The sequence below is a fragment of the Macrotis lagotis genome, chromosome 1, assembly GCF_037893015.1.
Source record: "Macrotis lagotis isolate mMagLag1 chromosome 1, bilby.v1.9.chrom.fasta, whole genome shotgun sequence".
Lineage (NCBI taxonomy): Eukaryota > Metazoa > Chordata > Mammalia > Peramelemorphia > Peramelidae > Macrotis > Macrotis lagotis.
In genome coordinates, this window is record NC_133658.1 from 740318831 (window position 1) to 740343312 (window position 24482).

The following is a 24482-nucleotide window of genomic DNA, read 5'->3' on the forward strand; positions in this document are numbered from 1 at the left end:
CTTCTGCCTCCGCAGTCTGGGTAACTCACTGGCGTGGCGCCCCGGGGTGCGGGCCGCCCGGGCGGGACCCCCGAGCTCGCGCCCCTCCCAAGGGCCGGGCGCACGACGCGAGGAGCCCGCGGCGGGGCGGCTCAGGCCCACTTCTTGGAGACCAGGAGGTGGTGGAGCTGGTCGGCCACGAGCCGGTGCGGGGGGAACCTGGCCGTCCGCGCCTGCTTGATGGCCTCGAAGTCGGCGCGCCTGCGGGCGGCGGCGTGGTTCAGCTCCTGCTCCGCGGTCAGGTAGGGCGCGCTCAGCCAGTACTCGTTCTCCGCCTCGATCTCCAGCCTGCGGATCAGCCCCTGCTTCATCCCCCACGTCACCTTCCGCGGCCTGCGGTGCTTCCCGATCCACTGCTTCCCGGGGATCCGGCTGCCGCGAAGGAGGGCGGTCAGGAACATGGCGCCAGCGAGGAGGGGAGAGAGGGGCTAGAACGCGCTGCGGGGGCCCCAGTGACCCGGCGACCGGGACATCCGAGGCCGGACGCAGAGCTGAGCCCGACGCGCCGGCCCGGCCAATCGCCTGCCTCCTCCTCCTCGCGCGAGAGTTCCGCTCTCGCGCGAGGAGCCGCGGGAAGCCCCGCTTCCTCCGGACCAATACGGTTTGGGGCGCGGAGGGATTCAAATTCTCCGCGGCGCGGCCCTCCTGCTGGCAGGAAAGGTCGCTGCCCCGGGCCGGCCGGACGCTCCGCGGCCTCGCCCATGGATCCCGTCGGGAAGTTCTGTGCGAAGCTCCGTGGCCTGGCCGTGACCCTGGAGAGGGAGACGGCTCAGCTGCACCGCGCGCTGGACGGAGACGAGGAGGGTGAGGGGCCTGGGGTCGGAGGGGGGCGGGGGGGTCCCCCTCCACACTGGCGAGGGAGCTGAGACCCGGAGCGGGCACTGACTCGCAGGAAGGCCCAGCGGAGGCGCACGAGTGGACACACGGGCCTGCTGCCGCGGACGCTAGTGGCCAGGGGCCTGGACTCAGAGCCCTGACGGCATGACTGGGCACCTCACCTGATCCCGTCGTGGTTTCGGACTCCTCCTTTATGAAGCCAGAGAATTGGATTAATTGATCTTCTCGGCTCTTTTCCACCGATCAACATAATTTTGTGAAGATTATGATTAGTTGGGGCGGGTAGAGGATGGGGAAAGGACAGGAGGTCCTTTAAAGAGAAAAATGAAAGGAGTGTTTAAAAATATTTGACAGCTCTCTTCCCTCTCTCAATATAATTTTGTGAAGATTATGATGATTAGTTGGGGTGGGTAGGGGATGAGGAAAGGACAGGTTGTTGTTAAAGTAAAAGGAGTGTTTAAAAATATTTGCCAGCATAAAAGTCTAGGCTAATTTACACCGTTTTGTCTCCTGGTTTCCTTTTGTCTCCTTTGGATATTTTTATTCCTTTCCATTTGTATCAAAGACTTTGAAGAGTCTCCAATGAGAATTTTGCATGACTTTCATTTGGAAGTGAAGACACTAAAGGTATCTTTTGGAATGTTAAATTTATTGTCTTTGTTTCAGTGTTTGTCAGTTCATTTATTCTAATGGCATTTCTGACCAAAAGTTGTTTGTCATTATTTTCCCTTTAAAAGGATGATGTTAATATTCTCCTTGATAGAAGTCATTCAGAGAGGCAAGAAAGCAACGATTTTATAAAGAACGTCAAATTGCTGATGGAAAAGAATAAAATGGATATCACAAAAATAAAAGACTTATTCCAGAAATATGGATATAAGCCAAGTGCTGTGGAAGATCCAGGTTTGAATAATTTTTGCTTCATAATGAGATATTTTACCATCATTCAGTCATAGGATGTTAACAATTGGAGGGGACTGAAGAAATTATCTCAATTTACCACCTCATATTCCAAATGAAATTTCAAAGACCCTGTGTAGTGTGATAGACAGTATGGTAAAATGGAAAAACTCGAGGCAAAAACTTTCTATTCCCACTTTGTGATTTTAGACACAGTTACCTAAATCCATTAAAATGGGAATCATTAACACTGTTTCTGTCATAGGATCCTAAAAGGACAAAAAAATGATAGTTTTGAAAATATATTGAATTCTTTTGAAAAAAAAGGTATATAAAAATCATATAGGAAAAAGTAATTTGACCTGAAGTCAGCCCATTTTGGATTTTTGAATTAAACCTGCCTTGCCATTTGTAATTAAACATGTTTTCTCTATGTTCCAGTTTTCTCATTTGTATATAATAATTTCCATTTTACTTGAACATGAAGACAAAAAATCTAATATAAAATAAGATCATTTAAAGTCTTAAAAGATGATTGAGGGGTAGCTAGGTAGCTCAGTGGATAGAGCACTGACCCTGGAGTCAGGAGGACCTGCTTCCAAATTTGACCTCAGACATTTAATAATTAATTATCTGGCTGTGTGACCTTGGGCAAGTCACTTAATCCTATGGCTTGCAAAAACAAAATAAAAAGGTGATTGAGTCACTCAACTCTTCTGTATCTAAAAAGTACTTGTAAAAGACTAACTAAAAAGCCTTTGTGGAGGGTGGGGGGAAGGGAAGCAAGATTGGGGAGGGGTTGTTAAACTCAAAATAAATACAACCTTTCTAAAATTAAAAAAAAAAGTACTTGTATGCAGGTCTCCTTGATTCCAAGTCCAAATCCCACTATATTCTATCACATTCATTGCCCCACATTATTTATTTGTAAATCCAAAAAGTAGATCAAAGCATGAAAATAATGTCCAAAAGAACATGGCTAATAATCACAGAAAAGAAGGAAAAATGACTGAAACTTTGTAATTGTGTCTAGTGTGCTTTTTGTTTTTTCTGCAGTAATGTTTTAAACATGAAATGTGGAAAGTTGTTTAACAATTGTTGTATCTCTTTGATTTTGAATGTGTTTTTCAGTGAAAAATGAGGATGTTGATAATGTTAAACCAGAGGAAGCTAAATGCAGAAACTCTCCAAAGTCTGAGACAGACAGTGATTCTGTTCAAAACAACCATGTTTCTCAGAGCCCTCCACGTAGTCCACAGCTTTCAGATTTTGGACTGGAAAAGTATATGTTTTCCAGAAATTGGAATATTAATCCACCAGCCATGAATATTTCTAAGGGAGACCAAATAGCTATGAATACACCTTTTAAACAACCCTCCCCTAAAATTCTGAGAACTCCAAAATGCACCTTAAAGATGGATGATTATGCAGTGGTAACTCCTAAGCTGGAACACTTTGGTATTTCAGAACATACCATGTGTTTAAATAATGATTACACAATGGTGCTTAAAAATGCCCAGAAAAATAAAAGGTAAGAAAATCTGTTAAGTAACTCTTTCTTAGTTGATAGTTATAGTTGCTTTTGCATTATATACTTTCTCATGTAATTCAGTTACCTAGTATCTTTATATTTGTATTTTTTTAATGTAATCGTGTAAGGTGAAAATGGAAAGTTTTTTGATTTATTTTTCAGAAATGGAGATTTTAATTTAATTCTTTTTTTTTTTTTTAGGTTTTTGCAAGGCAAATGGGGTTAAGTGGCTTGCCCAAGGCCACACAGCTAGGTAATTATTAAGTGTCTGAGACCAGATTTGAACCCAGGTACTCCTGACTCCAAGGCCAGTGCTTTATCCACTGCGCCACCTAGCCACCCCAATTTAATTCTTATTGTTTTAATGTTCCTCTAAAAGATGTACTCATCTTGTAAGAACCTTACCTGGTATATGAAAAAGGACTTCATTAGATGCATTAGTTTTATAGATTTTAATTAAATCTAAAAGATCCTTCTGGGACAGCTAGGTGGCGTAGTGGATAAAGCACGGTCCTTGGAGTCAGGAGTACCTGGGTTCAAATCTGATCTCAGACACTTAATAATTACCTAGCTGTGTGGCCTTGGGCAAGCCACTTAACTCCATTTGCCTTTTGAAAACCTTTAAAAAAAAAAGATCCTTCTAGTTTACCCACACAGAATTTGAGGAACCATTATCATCATCATCATCATCATCATCACCACCAATCACCTCTGTTTGTTAAGCTTTCTATTGTCTGCTTTTATAAAGGAAGGAGGGGGATTATGTTTCATTAGATAAATCTGCCATTGTTTTTACTCTTAAGGTCTTGGTTTTTTTCCTAGAAAACACATAGTTCTTCACATTTTATACCTATGCCTTACTAAAGAAGTAATATTTTTAACAGGTCTGTGTGGTGTCACCAAGTTCCTCAAAAAAAAAAAAAAGAGAGAGCCAACCCTTAAGTGTTCTCTGGAAGGGAGAAAGAATATCTCACAGTGTCAGGCATAGGAGAACCAAGTCTCAATGAAGAAGCTCAGTTTAATCGGAAATATTTTATCTGTGTCACATGGCTGCCCTTGTATGTGACCTGTTACATGATAAAAATAGAATGGACCATTTTTGTGAATCAAATTGATACCGCTAAATAATTCAACTAGAAATTTCTGAAACATAAATTAGAGTTTGCAATATTTTAGTTTCTATTTTAGGCAGTAAAAGACCATTAATTTAAGAAGTTGCTAAGTATCAGATTGAAAGAATGAAAAAGTAGCTACAGGATGGGTTTTCTATGATGATACTTATTGAAAAAAGATGGCATAGTTTTTTTTTTTGAGTAAAGACCTGAATTTAAATCTGAACTTCACTTTTTGGGGGGTTCTGAGCTAAATCAATTAACCTCTCTGGATCTGTAAAATGAAGGAGTTGGAATAGATCATCATTAGGTCCCATCTAACATTAAATGGTATGTTCCAGGAACTATAGTGTAGAAAGAAATAGAATGAAGTTAAAGAAAAAGGGTAGGGAGAGGAAAGTATGGGGAAAGTTCACTATTTTCTGTTTGCAATAAAGGACTAGTTAGGACTTTCTAGCTCCAACTTTTCTTCCAAGCTGTGATTCCACATCTATAGGAGAATATTAAGTTGGCACTTAAAGCTCAAGATAAATACAAATGAACTTATTTTTCCTCATAATAGCTCTTGAAGTATCATTTTCTGTCACATTGCTATTCTCTTGCTGTCTCATATAATTTCCCATGTTCAGAATTTGATTTTTTTGACATGGGCCTTCTGCCCACTGTTACCATCTTCCAAACCTCTGTCCTTGACTTTCTTTTTCTTATCCCCTTGATGAGCTAATCAGAACCCTTGAATTTAAGTTATCATTATGTAGATGACTTCCAAATTTGTTTCAGGACTGCTAGAGGTGGCCCTGGATAAAGTAGGAGTCCTAGACTTTTTAAAGCAACATCTTTCCTGGGTCAATTTAACTGAGGCAGTGCCTATTAGTTAGATTAGGTAAGAGAGGGAAAGCTGAGGTAAAGAGGCCAAGAATGACAACTTCCAAAATGAAAGAAGAAAAAAATCATTCACCATGACAAAATTCTATTTGTACCAGGGACACAAGGTTTGGAAAATCAATTAACATAATTATATTTTTCCAAAAGGAAGTAAATGGATGAGGAGGGAAAAACATTGGCAAAGTACAACATTCGTTGAAACTACAATCCTCCCAAAAATGGGCATGTAAAAATGGGACCATTTTCTTATAAGTTTGCATCTAAAGCCACAAGGTCCTAGAACTTTCACAAAAGTAGAGATTAAACAAGGATGCCAATAGAATTGGTAAAGAGTGAGACCAATATCTCTTTTTTTTTGCCGACAATTTTTTTTAAATCCCCAGAAAATCAGTAAAATAATTGAGAAAGTAGTGTCAATAAAACTGGGGGAATAGTAAGAGAATATATGATTCAACATTTGAGAAGAAATAATGGAAAGTATAATTCCATTCACAATACCTGGGAGTCAATCTACAAAGATATATAAATAGAATTATAAGGCACTTAAAGGAATTAAGAATGAATTTTAATAATTGGAGGGATTAAAAAGAAATAACAAGCAAAAATAATATGATACTGGTCAAAAGTATATTAACATAATAGATTTCCTTGAGTTTGTTTTCTGATTCTTGTTTAATCCAGTCTTTCATGAAATCTGAGAACATTAACTACTTGAGGAAGAACTTCTAAGAAAAATTGGAAACAGTTTAGCAAAAAGAAGGTTCAGACCAACTTAAACCATTTATAATGATGGATGAGGAAAGTATTAATAGAAGATAAAATAGATAGTTTTGATTGAATGAATTTGGAAAGATTTTGCACAATCAGTTCAACTAGACTTGGAAAGAGAAATCTCAATTGAAGAAAAAAGCCTTTTCATTAACTATCTCCTAAAAGTATATTTCTACGTTGAAGATATATAGGAAATTAATATAATTATAAATGACCAGATACAATTATTCTTCAAACAGTTCTCAAAAGAATTACAAACCACTGATGATGGAGCTATGAATTGACCTGGCCATTTTGGAGAGTACTTTGAAACTGTACACAAAGGGCTATAAAACTGTGTATACCCTTTGATCTAGCAATACTACTTCTGGGTCTGTATTTCAAGAAAGTCAAAAAAGGATGAAAGGGATCGATTTGTACAAAAATATTTATAGTGACTCTTTGTGGTGGCCAAAAATTGGAAAATAAGGGAATGTTCTGTCAATTGAGTAACAACTGTCAAGTTGTGGTTTATGATTCTTTATATATCCCAGAAATGATGGACAGAATCAGAGAAACCTGAAAAGACTTATTTAGGTTGATATAAAGGGAACAAAAACTAAGAGAACGATCTGTGACTTGACTATTCTTGGCAATACAAGCGATCTAAAATAATCCCAAAAGACTCATGATGAAAAATGCTTTTCATTTCCAGATAAAGAACTAATAATATCTGAGCATATTATTCTTCACTTTACTTCTTTCATTTTTGGGGGGGGGGGGGTTCAGATTTTCTTCCACAAAATGACTAAAGTGGACAGGATAAAATTGGAAACTCAAAACTTTAAAAGAAAATTGTTTTTGCATGTAATGGGGGGTTATAACAGTGGAAATAGTTTAAGTGTTAGAAGGACTGCAATGAGACAAACCCATTAATTCATTGCTCATTTTGATATATGGATCAGTACAACTTTTCTGAAAAATTGAGAACAATGCTTGAAAAAAATCTGTACCTTTTGACTTGGAGTCCTGATTGTATATATTCAGCATAACTTAAGGAAGTCAAAGACAGAGATATCAAAGTAGATATTGCCACGTTATTGTAGGAAACACCTGGAAATAGAATTAGAGGAGTGGCTTTTAAAAAAAAATTTTAACATGATAATAATGTACTATTACAACCCTAATGAGCAAAGCCTCGGAGAAAAGTGCACCTCTCCTTTCATCGGTGGCATCAACTATGAATTATAGAATATTGCACTTATTAGCTAACACTGAATGTACTGATTTTTCCTTTTTAGATCGTTGTTACTGAAGGCTTGCTGGGGAGGGAGAGATAAAAATGCATTAATAATGTAAAAAGACAATGGAAAATAACTTTCTATGATAGTATGTGAAAATTGATTTCTAAAAAGTTCTAAAACTTTTTTCCCCTCTCAGTGTACCTAAGAATAATACTAGTGAAATAAATGTAGAAGCAAAATTAGGAGGTTCCAACAGCATCCTAATCCCTTCTGGTTCCAAACTTGAGCAGTTGAGAGAAAATTGTAAGTATAGACTTGGATTGAATTCCTTTTCTTCTGACACCTCTGCAAGTATTTTTGAATGGTAGTCTATTATAATGTTTTGAACCCTGGTCTTGGAGTCAGGAAGTCCTACATTTTCAAATATTTGCTAGTAGCTTAGTTAATATAAGTATTTAAATAGTTGACGTATTTATAAGGAATCATTAGTCCTAGCTATCCTAACCATAAATACTTAACTTAGTCTTTTTTTTGTTGTTTGTTTTTGCAAGGCAGTAGGATTAAGTGACTTGCCCAAGGTCACACAGCTAGGTGATTATTGAGTGTCTAAGGCTGGATTTGAACTCAGGTCCTCCTGACTCCAAGGCCAGTGCTCTATCCACTGCACCACCTAGCTGCCCTTAGTCTTTACTGTATAAATATCTCCTTAGTCTTTACTGGGACTGTCCACAGAACTTCATGACCTGATTTATCTCATCATTTATCATTGTTTCCAAAAATAAGCCAGGGTGGGGTGGGGGGGCCAGTGGAGAAATAAGTGTTTAAAAAGCATTTCCAGATTAATCATCTAGTATATATCAAAGCTAAGTTCCTAAAAGTTAAAATCTTTATAACTTTCTTCCCATATTATATACACATCTGTTGTAGGTGCTAACCATGCCAATTCCCCTTTGGAGCCTGTATTCTTCACTCCTGTCTTGAAAATACCATCTAGAATCAGCAATCCAGTTTTAAATGTCCCTAAACCTAAAGATCTTGATCTCTTCACTAATGACAAAGAAATAGGACTTCAGCCAAATTTTAAAATGGATGAATTGAAAAAAGAAACAAAAGTAAGTTTTTTATAAATTAGGGGGAAAAAGTAAGATGAGTGTTATCTCTGCTGCTATGCAATCTGATGAGGAAGTATATGGCACATTTACTAATGATGATTAATATGAATTGTTCTTCCTTCCTAAACTACCTTGTATTTAACTATTTAGGATTTACTTAGATTTGTTTTCTTATATATTCCTATCTTACTGTATGCATGTATGAAATATATACCTACATGCACAGAATTTAGATATGTGTACATATGTTTACATATAATATGTATGTATTTGTATCCATAGTGCTTAGGATAATAACTATCAAATAAGCTTCTGTTTGCTAAATCAATTTTACTATTATATAAAATAATTGGTCAATTTTTTACAACAGGGAATAATAATTCCACCAACAACATCAGATTCAAATATTTTGCTAAGTAATTTGGATTCAGAGGATTATACTTCATTTATTTCACAATCTGCCAAGTACTTTGAACATCATGAAGAACTCTCTCCTAAGATTTCTGCCAGTGAAAACTTGCTAAGAACACCCACACCTCCAGAAGTAACTATGATTCCGGACCATATCTTTCAGGTTAATTTTTTTTTTTTAGTTACATACATTAAGTATGATATTTCTGTTTTGTTCAACTTCTGCTTTATAATTTGGATATGATTTTTGTAGACTGCTAATGTCAAACCCACAGCAACTATTCCATACCTTTTTCATTCTCTTAATCACTCTTACTTTCTATTGATGACCTTATTTTTCTGTATATCAACTCATTCTCTTTCTTCACTTCCATCTTAGCAGGAACAATATTTCTTCTTATCCTCCAGATTCTAAACTTATATTTGACAGTCTTTTGAAGCCTGTGAACCTCCTCTTGGAATAATGTTTTCAAATGCATAAAATAGATGAGATTGCAAAGGAAATCAATTATATCAAAGTATAATTATCAAAATGCATTTTCAGAACAAGTTCAAAGATTCCCCCAATTAAGAACTCCCTTCACCTTCAGGTAAAACCAATCCAGAAGGTATTTTTTAAATTTTTATTTATTTAAGCAATAGGGCCAGAAGGTATTTTTAATTATACTTCTTCCTAATTCCTCCATATCCCTACTTAATCAGATAATCCCATTCCCTCTCACATATCTTCAGACTTTTCTTTTTCACTAGTTTATTGGCTTATTTGATCACCTTTCCTTTGCCCTATTATTCCCTCAGACTACATTTCTCCAAGTAATCTGCTTTCTTTGTTTCTTTTTCATTATTCAGTCACTTCTTCATTCTCTACAATCTTCCTTACAATAGAAATTTAAGCTTCTTTAAAATTCCTTACAAGTTCTGTATCCACTACTTTATTGAAATTACTTCTTTTAGTATTTAGGGTTTTTTTTTTAGTTTAGTTTTTTTTGTTTTTTTTTTTTGCAAGGCAATGGGGTTAAGTGGCTTGCCCAAGGCCACACAGCTAGGTAATTATTAAGTGTCTGAGGCTGGTTTTGAACTTGGGTACTCCTGACTCCAAGGCCAGTGCTCTATCCACTGCGCCACCTAGCTGCCCCTTGAAATTACTTCTTAAAAAAAAAAAGACAGAAATTATTCTTTCAGAGGTTGCCAGTGACTTTTTTTCTATCTTTTGTCTGATCTCTCTATAGCTTTTGATATACTTTTGAGTAGAGTCTCCTTTGTTTTCTTTGATACTGTACTTTTCTTGATTTAACACTTCCCATCCAGCTACATTCCTGTACTTCTCCAAGATTGATTTAGAACTGGAATTCATACCTGTCCCTTCTAATTTCAAGGAGGAGATTCCTCCTCCCAGAACTTCCATTTAAGGAGGGTGCCCAACAGGTCAACTATCTCTTCTTTTCCCATCTAGTGACCCTCCCAGATTTCTTGATTGTGCCTTTGTGCCTCCTCCTCTCCCCTCTCTTTTCTGCTTCCATTTGTACATTGTTTTCCCTCATTAGATTATAAATCTCTTGAAAACAGGAGCTAAGCCTTTCTTTGTATCCCAGGTTTTTTTTAATGCAATTCCTGTTAGTAGGAATTAACATAGTAGGTATTTAATAAATGTTTATTGGCCAACACAACTGTCTCCTCTTCCTTCTCCTGATCCTGAAATACAGGCATTCTCCAGAGCTGTATTATAGACCCTCTTCTGTTTGTTCTACTCTTCCTTGACAAGTGTATCCACTCATGTCTTGAACTCTAGCCATGCCTCACTTGAGTTCTATCTTTCCATTTCCACAACTACCTCTGATTATTATCCCCAATTCATAATTCATAATATCAAGAAGCAGATCCATAGCCTTCCCCCAAATCTGTTCTTCTTTATTATTGGTATTAACCATAGTAGTCACCCCAACATAAAACCTTGGTGTTTTACCTTACCTTTTGTTGTCCAGTCCACACAGTCAACCAGTTACCAATTCAGAAGTGTGCTTGATATCATAGAAATAACAGAGCAAGTAAATTGCCATATGGGAATTTATAATAACGAATTTTCTAATAATTTCCTAATAAAGGAAACAAGATATACACAAATAACTAATATATTTAAACATGTTAAGTGTAAGAATACTTGGTATGCAAATTCTGAAGATGAAGACAGTTCTTTCCACATAAGAATATTATAGAAGGTTTGATAGAGAGGAGACTCCTGTCAGTGAATTCAGTACCTTGCCTTCTATTTGGGAGTAACTGATGGTTATAGTAACTACTTTTCTTATACTGAGCTGATATTTTATTCTCTGTAACTACTATCCATCCTGGCTTTCAGAACTCTCTCTCTCTCTCTCTCTCTCTCTCTCTCTCTCTCTCTCTCTCTCTCTCTCCATACATGTGTGTGTGTGTGTGTGTGTGTGTGTGTCTCTATAAGTTTTAATTTTTAATCCTTTTTTTTTAACCCATAATTGCAGGTCTTGCCTCATTCACCTTCAGGTCCCAAACAAAAATTTTACTTTCACTATCATATTGTTAATTTTTCTAAAAGAGCATATATACTGCAGAAAAAATTTACATCTACATCTTTGTGTACACAGACACATATGCACACTAGCATTTTTCCAAAAATGTTCTAAAAACAGAATATACTTTGTTCAGATAATATAATAAAAATATTTTGTTTTATTTTTTTCAAATTTTAGCTCTTATCAAAGTATGATTCAAAATTAGCCACACAAGTAGCATTTAAACCAGGACCCAGCAAAGCCCTTTTTCCTGAATTTAAATGAAATGTTACTCAAGATGTGTACAACAAAATAAACTACTAAAAAGAGTAAGTAATTTTACTGTCTTCTAAAAAAGTTACTGACAAAGTTGAAAAGTTTTTTACAAATTTGGGTTTTTTTTTTACAGTTTGTAATTTTTCATAATTCATCCATATTCTTGCTTTTAATAACTTCATCTGAAAGCAAAGATGGGAAAGGAAACTATACCAAACCTAGTATTTTTAGTGGCTTTCCATGCAGAAACCAAAATATTTTCTAAGGCACTCAAGGAATAGATTCTCAAAACCTGAAAAAGGAGAAAACCAAATAGTTGGAAAAACATTTTAGATTTTATTTCTACTCACCCAAAAAGTGACAGAGAAAATGCCAATAATTCAACCCATATGCTTGCTTCGCATTTGTACTAAATTTTTAGAGAAATAATGTATATATTAAGACTTTAGTATTTTTATACATTAAGGACATAATGAAGATAGGAGAGAATTGGCAGGCTTTGTAAAGAAAATTTTTACCATTTAATTAAAAGTATAGGGAATACAAGTCACCATTCTTTTTGGTTAAAAAAAAAGGGGAGAAACATTTGCTTTGATGGAACAAATACTACCTTAAAGATTTGCTTCTGTTTACAAGTCAAAATCATATAAGAATGCTTAAAATATCAAAAGAGAGCTCTGACTTTCCATTGATATAAAAGACAAATGATATATGCTTACCAATATTGTTTGCTACTGATGGATGGTATTTAACACATAGGTCAAATGGAAAAATGATTCCCCTTGGATGATGAGGTGCTCCAGATATTCTTGTTTCCATATGACAAATAGGGAATAAAATAAATGGATGAAAAATTTATATTTTCCAGGCTATGGATGGACAGCACATGGAGCTAGTTCTTTAATATATAGATCTTAAACAGAACTTTGGATAAATAATGAGCTGTAACTATATCTTAAGAGGAAGAGAATAAATTAAATTACTTTAGGAAAATTGTATAGTGCTTTTACTGAGCTCAAGATTCTCTTTGAAACAAAAGTCCATCTTTTTTTTTAACATAAGCATTTTGCTGTTAATGTTATACAGTTGCAAGTAATTGAATACTAGTCCCTGAAAAAGACTTGAAGTTGTCAACCAACCAAAGAGCAATAGATGTACAAGCTGACATTTATAAAGTGTTTTTATACTCTCTCCATTGAATCCTAAAGTAATTCTGTGAAGTAGATTCTATTATTGTGCTTATTTTACAGATGAGGAAATTGAGTCTCATGAAAGGTAGAGTAAATCACCCAGATCAGGTAGCAAGCATTCAGGATAGGATTTCATCTAAGTCTTCCTGATTGTAGGTCCAGTGCTCTATTCACTCTGCCACAATCCTTCTTTAGGGAGAATTGATCAAGAAAAGTAGTGTAAAGACAGCCAGTGCCATTAAACAGAAAAGGAGCTGTTGAAATAAGAATGATGAAATAAGAAAGATGGACAACTGATTGATAGCCTACTTGGTTCATTGGGATCCACTTAATGTCTTGAGATAGATAAGAAAGAAAGAATTTCTGGCACACTATGTACCAGAAACTATGCTAAACATTTGACATACAAAACAAGAAACTAGATTATCTCTATTCTCAAGGAGTTTGCTTTCACAGGAAGAAAACAAAATATAACTGGGAGCCTGGAAGGCAAGGGCCAGAGATAAAGTGATTTGGATATCTGTGAGGGGGCACAACTGTGCTGATAAGGCAATGGAACTGGCCAGAGAATTAATTGAGCTGGGGGTAAAGTGAGCATGATTTGGTACCTCTGCCATAAGGCCTTTTCTCCCAATTGGCAAGTACTGGTCAGGATTAGGAGGAAGACTTCAACATGTTGGGGTGGACCCCCACTGGGGGTTTATAAAACATCTGTTATATTGAATTAGACTGTTGATGTTTTTATGGAAATAAAATTTTCAGAAGGATCTAAATAGGAGTTGCATAGAATGAGAAGGCATGAGTAGTGTTAAAATAACTTAGTACCCTGAGGTTTTTTTGCTTGAATAAGGTATTTCTTGATTTCCTGTAGCTATATTGGAAGAGAATCAAACATTCTTACTGCTTTGAAGAAGTTTCTTAAAGCTAAACAAAAAGTCAGTATTTTTATAATCTTTGTATAGACAAAAAAAGATACACTGGATGATTGAGATCATTGAGCTAATACAGAGTTAGAAGACAAATGATAAATGTAAAAAGTTGATTTATTGAGGCAGAGAGAGTTCCTGAAATGTTTCAGGGAAGCAAGTAACATTTAGTAGGGTAATTGATTATAGCAAGTTGAGCAGGTATTTTCATTTGTTTTGTCTAGAAACAATAGTTTCCCATGATATAGATAATTTACCATAATCCTTCAGGTCAGCAACATCTATCTATCAATATCTCTGTATAGTAATATTAGGTTCTAATTAATGAAGACAGGCTTAAAGTACTGATGCTAAATTATCCTCATTTTGTTCTTCTAGGGCACAAGGACCATCCTAGAATTTGGGACTTTGTTCATTGTCAGTGAGTCTGAAAAGGCAGCCATCATCAATTCTGTACTAATGATCCTTATAGAAATCAAGGACCATTAGATGAATTTCTTCCTTTTGAGAGAAATTAAGTGGTAGTAGAAAGCTTGAGAGAGGTGTAGTGTGGTCAAGCATAACACTAAGGACTATGGATATAAGAGCCAAGATGCCGCTTATGACCCACCTTTCACATTTACTAAAGACTACCAATATGAATCAGCTGAACAGACTATCAATCTATTTGAGATCATTATGAAATCTATTAATTTTATTACTATGCAGATAATACTGTGAAACTTTGCTAAGAAAGTCAGGGCTATAGGCATGACATTGTTGTTCTGTGTTACAGCATGGACCTCATTTTAAGTAAGTAGTCTGTCTATGCAGGATCCTCTATACTCATGTAAAGGTCCATTCCCCCAGACTTAGCAGTTGGCTTTGCACCAATGTGGTAAGTCCTCTTCATTACTGGGTAATCTATCCAACACTTCTCTTAAACAGCCCTCCCAATCAGCAATTAGCTTGGCTTCAATTAGCAAGGGTTATCATGGTGAATCATAACTGTTGGAGTCATTGTTCTCCTCTTAGTATTGTTGCATGTTGGCAATTTTCTTAGGTGTAGGTAATAAAGAAAACTTGATTTAAGTTCTTAAACTGATAGAATTCTACCATGAACAGGATCACAGATTAAATGGTATAACAGGGGTTCCTTTGAATCTTTCATCAAGGATAACTTGAGTCATCATATAGATTGCCGTGTCTGCTAGAAAATATCAGTATTTTTTTCTTTTTCTTTGCCTAGCCATGGTGTTCTTTATTTTTTGGCAGCTTCAGGGGAAGAAACATTCATATCCAGATACAGCTTTAGAGTCATGAAGATGCTTTTCCCACCTAGTTGAGCAAGACAGATTGTTCCTATGATGTTGGGAAAATGGGAACCATATTTAGTATTAAATCAATTTGCTGTAAGAGCAATGTAACACACCCTTTCCATTCCAGGGCTTAGACCACATAAAAGTTAGCCCTAGTCTATCAGAGAGAAATGAAATCAGTCCAGTTATTCCATAATCTTCATTTTAGAGAAAATGTAAAAGAAAAGCTTTGATTGCAAATATTCCAATTTCTTATTTTGCAGTTTAAAAGTCCATTAATAAAGGCAGGGAAACTTTGAAATCCTGTATAAATTTTGGTACCCTTTGTAATTTTTATTCCCTTTGCTTGATCCCAGATTGGCCATATCTTAGGACTGAAGGAATAAATTCAAATTGGGGAAATTCCTGTTATCTTTCAAATCTGTCTCTATTTTTTTTAAATTCTTTCTCACATATGGTTGTGTGTTGTGTGTGTGTGTAAAAGAAAAAGAAGCCAGATTTTACTCTTTCATTTAAAATGAGAAAACAGTAGTTAACTTTTTCTGAACTCATTCTAGTTTTGCTATGGGCAAGCTCTAAGTTTTTTCCTTCGCACACTACAGAAATTGCCTTTTCCTCCATTAGAATCCTCCTGTGCTTTAAAATGTCACTTTTTTTAAAACTGACAAACCCTAGAACAAGATGCCTTCAGGAGATAACAGGAGTGTTTTAGAGTACCACCACTACTTCTCTTTGTGCCAGATCATACTCATGTAATACTTCAGTCAGTGGCTAAAGTAGAAATGGCCAGCTGTAGACTTGATAAAATAGGGAGAACCAACTGCTGGGACAAAGACCCTAAACAATTAGAAAATGTAATTTATAAAACGTCTGTTATATTGAATTAGACTGTTGAAGTTTTATGCAAATAAAAAATGGAAATTTATCATATAGTGCTTTCTTTATGGTTAATTACATTTCAGATTGTTTTTAACTTTAGAAGGCTTATGAAGGCCTAATTCAATTCGATATGCAGTTACCTAATGTTTATAAATAAATGGCTGTTGTTCTACTGATTTCAAATGGATCTGTGTCAGTCTAGCTTTATTTTGATATTTCTTGCTTATCCTACTGCAACATGATCAGGCAACCAGCATTATTTTCTCGTTAGTCTATCTTCACCTGAAATCTTAAACTACCTCTCTGGATCCTTAGAACTTCACTGGGGGCAGCTAGGTGGATGGAGTGGATGGAGCACTGTCCCTGTAGTCAGGAGGACTTGAGTCCAAACCGGCCTCAAACACAACAATTACCTAGTGCCTTGTGGACAAAAATCTTAGTTCCTTCAGCCAAAGAAAGTTGAGACCAGCCATTACAGACATCATAACCAAAGATGAGGTTCCACTTGACTTAGGATTTTGATCCATACCCAGTGAAATTCTGTCTGTGGTAGATGGTTGCAAAAATTTCCCAAATTTGTAGATTCTAGAACAGGAACAGAGCTTTTTAAAGCTGTCCTACAACCTTGCCTCAAAATTATTTGATATTCCCTTTCATGACCTTTACCTTCAAGATATCTAAACTCAACAGTTCATCTCCCATATTCATTCATTCTTTCTCATAAGGCATGGCTTCCAGTGTAGGTCTGGAATATATATACTCTAAAAATAGCTAGCATTTATATAGTACTTTAAGGTTAGCAAAGTTCTTTTTTTTTTTTTTAATTTTATTAAGGCAATGGGGCTAAATAACTTGCCCAAGGTCACACAGCTAGGTAATTGTTACTGTCTGAGGCCAGATTTGGACTCCTGACTACAGGGACAGTGCTCCATCCACTGCACCACCTAGCTGCCCCCAGTGAAGTGCTCTCTCTGGCAGAGGTCCCCTTGCTGATCTTCCAAGTTGTGCCCGGTGCTCCCAGGGGTGTAGGTCAGGAAACTGCCCCCACTGACCATGAGCCACAGCTCCCAGGTGCCCTGGGGCTGCCTCCAGGAGGTTGAAGTTCCTTCATTCTGGCTGGCTACCCCTCTAACCCTGTGGAGTGGAGCCTTTCCACTATTTTCCAGGTTACCTTGGGTCTGGAGAATTGCCTCACTGGATCCCTCTGGGGTTGTCTCTCAAAAATTTAGAGTCATAATTTTATGATTTTTGAAATATTATGGAGAGAACACCTAGGAGAGGCTCTTCTGTTGCCATCTTGGCTCTGCCCTCAAGCCATGTGACTTCAGAAAAGGTAGAGAAACAATTGATATGGTGTTTGCTGCCAGACAACCCCAGGAAAAATACCAGGAACGGGACAGAAGTGTGAGGTGGTACCTCAAAGATGTTTTAATTTGCATTTCTCTAATCAGTAATGATTTAGAGTAATTTTTCATATGATAATAGGTCGCTTTGATTTCCTCATCTGTAAATTGCCTTTGTATATCCTTTGACCATTTCTCAATTGGGGAATGAGTTGTTTTTTAAAAATTTGACTCAGTTGTCTGTGCATGTTAGAAATGAGTCCTTTGTCAGAAGTATTAGTTGTAAAAATTGATTCCCCATTTACTATATTTCTCTAGATCTTAGTTACAGTGGTTTTGTTTGTGCAAAAACTTTTTAATGTAATCAAAATTATCTAATTTGTTTTTAATGATAGTCTCCATCCCTTTTTTTGGTCATAAACTGCTTCCCTTTCCATAGATCTGATAGGTAAACTGTACCTTGATTTCCTAGTTTGCTTATAATATTGTCTTTTGTATCTAAATCCTATACCCATTTTGATCTTATCTTGGTATGAGGTATGAGATGTTGGTCTAATCCAAGTTTCTGCCAGACTACCAATTTTCCCCAACAGTTTATAAAGAGAGAGTTTTTAATCCCAGAAGCTGGACATTTTGGGATTATCAAACAGCAGATTACTATAATCATGTCCTGCTATCTCTTTTGCACCCAGTCTATTCCACTGATCCATCACTCTGTTTCTTGAGAAACATTTTTTTAAAGAAAGATTTTATTTTGAGTTTTCCCTATTCTTGCTTCCCTCCCCCCCACAGAAGGCAGTCTGTTAGTCTTTACATTGTTTCCATGTTGAAAAAAATTCTTAAATATGTATGGTGCTTTAAAAAAATTTTACGTATTATCCAAATGTAAAAATCTGTTATCTATCAAAAGAAAGATAATGCCTCTTTGTAGTGAATTAACTGGAAGGTCTTTGAACAAAGAAAATAAGGAAAAAACTGTCAATTCTAAATCCTAGATTGTTTTTTCATATTCTTATGCTTTGTTGATGACTTGGGAATTTAGATGGATTCCGTCTGATACCTGAAATGCTTTGCATGGAAGTTACTACAGTATTATGGTTTATGTGGCAGCCAAAAAATTCTGAGGTTGACCAGATCTGGAAACTAGACAAACCTAGGAAGGTCTCAGCCTTGGGCAACAGGAGGAAGTCTAGACGGATAGGTACAATATCTGGGGAATTTATTAGCAGTTAATTAGTGAAGGCCCAGACAGGTATCATCAGGGCAGTTCAGTCTTGGGTGGTCTACAGCAGTCTGTTGGCAGATGAGTTGCAGAAGTCCAAAAAAGCAAGCAATTAGGATGGAGAAGTTCTGGCACAGACCAGGAACTTGCTAGACAAGCAGAAGTCCAGCATTTGAGATATTTAGTAGTAGGTAATGAACAGAATTGGTCAACAATCAGGGCCCATATTTTTGACATTAATTCCTGTTTTATTGGGGATAGGGGGAGGGGACCAACAGGAATTTGGCAGAACCCCAAGCTCAGATGCCCTATTGCCCTAAGCAAGTCTCCAAGAAAGAGGTTTGGACATGAAAGTACAGAATAGAAGCTGCAAGGGTAAGTGGAAGGGAGGGATAAGGAAATAGATTCAAGCCAAGAGTTTGATTACAAGTAAAAAAGCAATACCCAATTATTAGAACTAGAGCACTGTCAAAGAAGACCAAGCAAAAAGGCATGATGCTAAGCTTCAGGATCCTTGGTCCTAGAGTCTAGGACATAATATAGAAGCAGGGAACCAAACCCAGTCATTAAAGCCATTTGCAAAAGTGAAGAGAAAAATTGACTAAGTGAAATGTGATTGCAACATATATTTCTACATTTTTTTCTTGTTGTTTTTCAGTCATTGCAGCAGGTCCAACTCTTTGTTACCCCCTTTGGGATTTTCTTGACAAAGACTAGAGTGTTTTCATTCTCCAGCTTATTTTCTAGATGAGGGAACTGAGGCAAACAGGATTAAGTAACTTGCCCAGGGTCACACTGCTTTTTATATTTTACTCTTTGAAAAAATGAGGGGAAAAGGATAGTAAATGTATATTCCTTGGAGTAAACAAAGACAAACAAAAAACTCAATCCACAGATACTAAGGAGAACTTTAGGTATGACATGAAAAATAGCAGCAAAAAAAGGATTCAGAAGAAAACAGCTGAAAAGGGATTTGGCAACAAATCTTAAGGTCACTGATGTCTTAATATACCAAAACATAGAACTGCCACAAATACAAAATGAAAAAAATCATAGGGACCCTTGCAAGTTGCAAGATAAATGAACTTATAAAAAGGAGAAAAAAGATCTGACAATGAAAGATTTCTCTAGAAGTATACAGAGATAACAAAACCAAAAAGCCACTGCATATATAACTGCAATGGAGGATTATTATACTAAAAATGATGAATATGAAGAATTTAGAGAAATTTGGGAAGACATATGAACTGATGGAGAATTACAAAAGAAGAACCAAGAAGAGAAAAACACAAATGCAACAATAATTGGAAACAATACTAAAATATAAAAAAAAGATGAAGTCAAATACAATGGATGGTTTTGCTTCTAAATTATTAGAATTTAAATAGACATAATTTCTCTTAACAATAGCAAACTAAAAATGTAGGAAGTGATGTATTGTTAGTTGCAGTCATGCCAGATACTGAACTCTTCTTCTAAATGTAATTCAGTAGTTTTGTTGTTTGGGAAGTGACTACTGTGTCAAAACAAGTTTCAGTATGTTTTCCAATTTTTTTTTCAAAGAAGTGAACACCATCAATTGTATTGGGAGGCAAGAGTCCAGTTCAGTCACAGGTCCTAAGCAAACATTATGTAAGCTCCAAGGTAAATGGGATGATCACCCTCCCTACCTTCAAGATCTAATCAGTAGGATACTGTGCCCCCTTAGCTCAGAAACACCACCACACATAGAGGTGTTAGTGGTTTCAGTTTCATTCAGTAATACCTTCAAGGCTACAAATTCCACAGTTAGCCTTGTCTCAAAAGATTTTATAGTTTTATTTAGCCTCTCTGATATTTGCCATTTCAGTTCCCCAAAGAACACTTCCCGAAACACACTGATGTATACTATATTGTCTGTGGATAGAGGCAAAATAACCTAACAGTCCTCTTTCTACCTGCTTATTCCAAGGTGTTTTATCTCTGATTTTCACTGCTAAATTTGTTTTGATCTTATCATTTTAATCTCAGTGATCTCCTGCTTCTGGATCTTTGTTTTGGGCTTCTCCACTAATTGGCCATGACCTCATTATGAAATTGCTCTGGTAAATAGATCCCAGGAACGTTTTTATATGCTATAGACCATGAATAAGTCAAATAAGGATAAACATGGGTGAGTATATCCATTGATTCATCAATTGTTCTTATTCCATGTCCACTTTACCATCTCCAACTTGTATCAGATGCCTAGATAACTTAATTTTTAAAAGATCAAAGAAACAATGGGTTCTTAGTGGAAATGATTTGAACTTTGAAGTTACTGTCTTACAATCTGTGATCATAAATAATAAAACTGGGCACAATCTGAAATGCACTAAAAAGAGAAGACAAACATGTTCAAAGAAAGGATAGGTAAAATCAAATGAAATCGGATTCTGCTGGGAAATTGAACTTAGAAAAGCGGGAAACTGAACAATGAAAAAAGAAATAAAAAGAATAATTCATTTAAAAAAGGGATGGGAGAGTTGTGCAGAGACCTATATGACTGCAGAGAAATAGCCAAATTAAATATTTAAAAGCGGTACAGAATATGGAAATAAGGATTAATATTAGAAGATGAATTTTAATTTTTTTTTAAGTTTTTGCAAGGCAAACAGTTAAGTGACTTGCCCAAGGCCACACAGCTAGGTAATTATTAAGTGTCTGAGACCGGATTTGAACCCAGGTACTCCTGACTCCAGGGCAGGTGCTTTATCCACTGCACCACCTAGTCACCCCCTAGAAGATGAATTTTAAAAAGCATAGCACTGTTCAGTAAGAATGTCAGAAGTGAGCTGAGATTATTCCCTAACAAATCACTACACTGCTATTTCAACTCCTTCCCACTTTCTTCAGCCCCTCCCCCCCCCCAGAGGGCTTGAATGTGGAGTAAGAATTTTCTCAGTTTTCCTTTATAGAAGGCAGCATATGAACTTTCCAGATCACTCCTTTGCAATTCTACTTGGTTTCAGCCCCATGGAGTAAGATGCCCCTGGGATATGCCATCACCACACATCCCTACCCTGCATCAGGTATCCCTGGTGTCCCTCCCTCCTTCCCTCAGATTGTAAAATCCTTGAAGACTAGGGCTGTCTTTCTTATCCGTATCTCCAAGACCTAGCAGAGTGCCTGCACACTAGATACTTATTAAATGTTTATTGAATTGAATTGAACTAATTGTTAATACTTTCAAAAAAATTAACTTACCCTGAACTATACATACATAAAAGAACAGAAGACACACACACACACACACACACACACACACACACACACACACACACACACACACGATTGTATATGATACTATATGAAACCTGCATTTCATACCATTTGCTTATGGTAATCATTTGGTAATTCCATGTTACTTTAAAAACTATCCTGCTTAAATGTGCTTCTTTTTTCCCTTTGTATTTTATGATTCTCTTCTTAAATATTTTATATTAATATTTTATTATTTCTAATGACATGTAAAAGCAATTTTAAACATTTGTTTTTAAATTTTTTTGAGTTCCAGATTTTCTCTCGTTATCCTTCTCTATTCTTTCCCCCCCTCGAGAAGGCAAGTAATTTAATATCTTCATATTAGTCCTGCTGTGAAAGAAAATAGACCAAGCATAAAGCACCGGCCCTGGAGTCAGGAGTACCTGGGTTCAAATCCGGCCTCAGACACTTAATAATTACCTAGTTGTGTGGCCTTGGGTAAGCCACTTAACCCCATTTGCCTTGCAAAAAAGAAAACAGACCAAAAGAATCCCAACAAAAATAAAGTTTAAAATAGTATTCTTGGGGGTGGTTAGGTGGCACAGTGGATAGAGCACTGGACCTGGAATCAGGAGTATCTGAGTTCAAATCCAGCCTCAGACACTTAATAATTACCTAGCTGTGTGGCCTTGGGCAAGCCACTTAACCCCATTTGCCTTGTGAAAACCTAAAAAAAGGGTGGCTAGGTGGGGTAGTGGATAAAGCACTAGCCCTGGAGTCAGGAGTACCTGGGTTCAAATCCAGTCTCAGACACTTAATAATTACCTAGCTGTGTGGCCTTGGGCAAGCCACTTAACCCCATTTGCCCTGCAAAAACCTAAAAAAAAAACCCCAAAACCTAAAAAAAGTAAAAGAGTATTCTTCAATCGACATTCAAACACTCATCAGTTTCTTTTTTAGAGAACAATAGAATTTTTCATACTAAAGCCTTTGGAATTATCTTGGCTCATTGGACTGCTGAGAATAACCAAGTCATACTCTTAACTGTGTCCACTGTTCTTCTGGTTCTGCCCACTTCAGTTTGTATCAGTTCATATAAGTCAGATTTCGAGGTTTTTCTGAAACCATAGACCTCATCATTTTATATAGCACAATATTTCATCACAATCATATACCACAACTTGTTTAACCATTCTCCAGTTGATGGTCATCCCTTTGATTTCTAATTCTTTACTACAACAAAAAGAGCTGCTACAAATATTTTTGTTCAGATAGATCCTTTTCCTTTTTTGTTTCCTCTTAGGGATGCAGACCTAGAAGTGTTATGAATGGGTCAGAGGATATGTATGGTATTTGGGTATAGTTCCAGATCACTCTGCAAATGATTAGATCAGTTTACAACTCTGCCACCGGTGCTTTGGTGCTGCAATCTTCTCATATTCCCTCCAACATTTGACATTTTCCTTTTCTGTCATTTTAGCCAATCTGACAGGTGTGAAGTGGTACCTAGAGTTGTTTTAATTTGCATTTCTCTAAAAAATATTTAGAGCTTTTTCACATGACTCTAGATAGCTTTTGACTGAAAACTGTCTTTCATTCTTATAAATTTGACTCAGTTTTCTAATATTTGGAAAACAAGTCTTTTATCAGAGAAACTTGCTGTGCAAAATTTTTTTTAAATGTGATTCAAATTTTTAAGGAATTATGTTCTGGGGCAGATAGGTGGCACAGTTGGATAGAGCACCAGCCCTGGAGTCAGGAGGAACTGAGTTCAAATCTGTGCTCAGACCATAATGTATGACCTTGGCCAAGTTACTTAACCCCATTGCCTTGCCAAAAAAAACAAAACAAACAACAAAAAAAAAAGGAATTACATTCTTCAGTGAGCTTTTGTATTTTGTACTTTTTCCATTTGATCAATTCTGCTTTTCAAGGAGTTCTTTCCTTCAATAGATTTTTCTGCCTTTTTTTTTTTACCATTTGACTTATTCTGGATTTTGAGGTGTTATTTTCTTCAGTATTTTTCTGTGCTTCCTTTACCAAATGTTAACTTTTTTTTATGATTTTCTTGCATTACTTATTTTTTTCCCAATTTTTCCTCAACCTCTCTTAGTGATTTTTTTTTTTAGGTTTTTGCAAGGCAAATAGGGTTAAGTGGCTTGCCCAAGGTCACACAGCTAGGTAATTAAGTATCTGAGACTGGATTTTAACCCAGGTAACTCCTGACTCCAAGGCCGGTGCTTTATCTACTACACCACCTAGCCACCCCTGATTTTTTATTTCTACCATTATTTTATTATATAGTATTTTTTCAACTGATATTTTATTTTTCCTATTACATGTTATGAAAGTTTTTCAACATTCATCCACATGCATATGCATATTTTTGTTACATAATTTCCTTCCAAGCTCCCTTCCGACCCCCCCCCCCCCTTAGCAGTGAACAGTCTGGTGAATGTTGTACATACATATTTGTTTAACATGTTTGTAGATTAGTCATTTTCAGTATGAGGAATTAGGATGGAGGGAAAAGAAAAACCACAAGAGGAAAGAAAATGAATGTGGTGTTCATTCAGATTTTCTTTTGTTTTGTTTTTCTACCTAGGAATGAGGATAGCATTTTCCATAGCTGGTCTAATATGGTTGTCCTAGCTCTCTGAACTGCTGAGAGGAGTTGCAGCCATCAAAGTTGATCATCTCACAATGTTGTTAATATGCAGTGTTCTCTTGGTTCTGCTCCCTTCTCCCAGCATCAGTTTCTGTAATTCTTTCTATGCTTC

The 24482-nt window shown here is 36.6% G+C and overlaps 2 protein-coding genes across 3 annotated transcripts; one reads left to right on the forward strand and one right to left on the reverse strand.

The window, feature by feature from the left end:
• Positions 1-14: 14 nt before the first annotated feature.
• SKA3 (spindle and kinetochore associated complex subunit 3) lies at positions 15-21159 on the forward strand. 2 transcript variants are annotated; one of them, XM_074216222.1, is made up of 9 exons: positions 15-843; positions 1442-1503; positions 1614-1779; positions 2908-3307; positions 7495-7601; positions 8226-8410; positions 8781-8984; positions 11545-11675; positions 20491-21159. In XM_074216222.1, the coding sequence occupies exons 1-8, from the start codon at positions 741-743 to the stop codon at positions 11629-11631; spliced, it is 1314 nt and encodes a 437-aa protein (XP_074072323.1). In that variant the 5' UTR covers positions 15-740; the 3' UTR covers positions 11632-11675; positions 20491-21159. The 2 variants fall into 2 exon arrangements, with proteins under 2 accessions (XP_074072323.1, XP_074072322.1); XM_074216221.1 differs by lacking the exon at positions 20491-21159 and adding an exon at positions 14117-16790.
• Positions 44-518, reverse strand: MRPL57 (mitochondrial ribosomal protein L57). Its single transcript, XM_074216226.1, has one exon. It carries the CDS (start codon positions 438-440, stop codon positions 132-134), a length of 309 nt encoding a protein of 102 aa, XP_074072327.1. The 5' UTR covers positions 441-518; the 3' UTR covers positions 44-131.
• Positions 21160-24482: the final 3323 nt, after the last annotated feature.

What these genes read in the sequence shown, in the direction of transcription:
- SKA3 (XM_074216222.1), top strand. Translation starts at nt 741, where the DNA reads ATGGATCCCGTCGGGAAGTTCTGTGCGAAGCTCCGTGGCCTGGCCGTG. An exon ending in AAGTGCTGTGGAAGATCCAG is followed by an intron (nt 1,780 to 2,907) that starts GTTTGAATAATT and finishes TGTGTTTTTCAG; the next exon opens with TGAAAAATGAGGATGTTGAT. An exon ending in AATGCCCAGAAAAATAAAAG is followed by an intron (nt 3,308 to 7,494) that starts GTAAGAAAATCT and finishes TTCCCCTCTCAG; the next exon opens with TGTACCTAAGAATAATACTA.
- MRPL57 (XM_074216226.1), bottom strand. Translation starts at nt 440, where the DNA reads ATGTTCCTGACCGCCCTCCTTCGCGGCAGCCGGATCCCCGGGAAGCAG.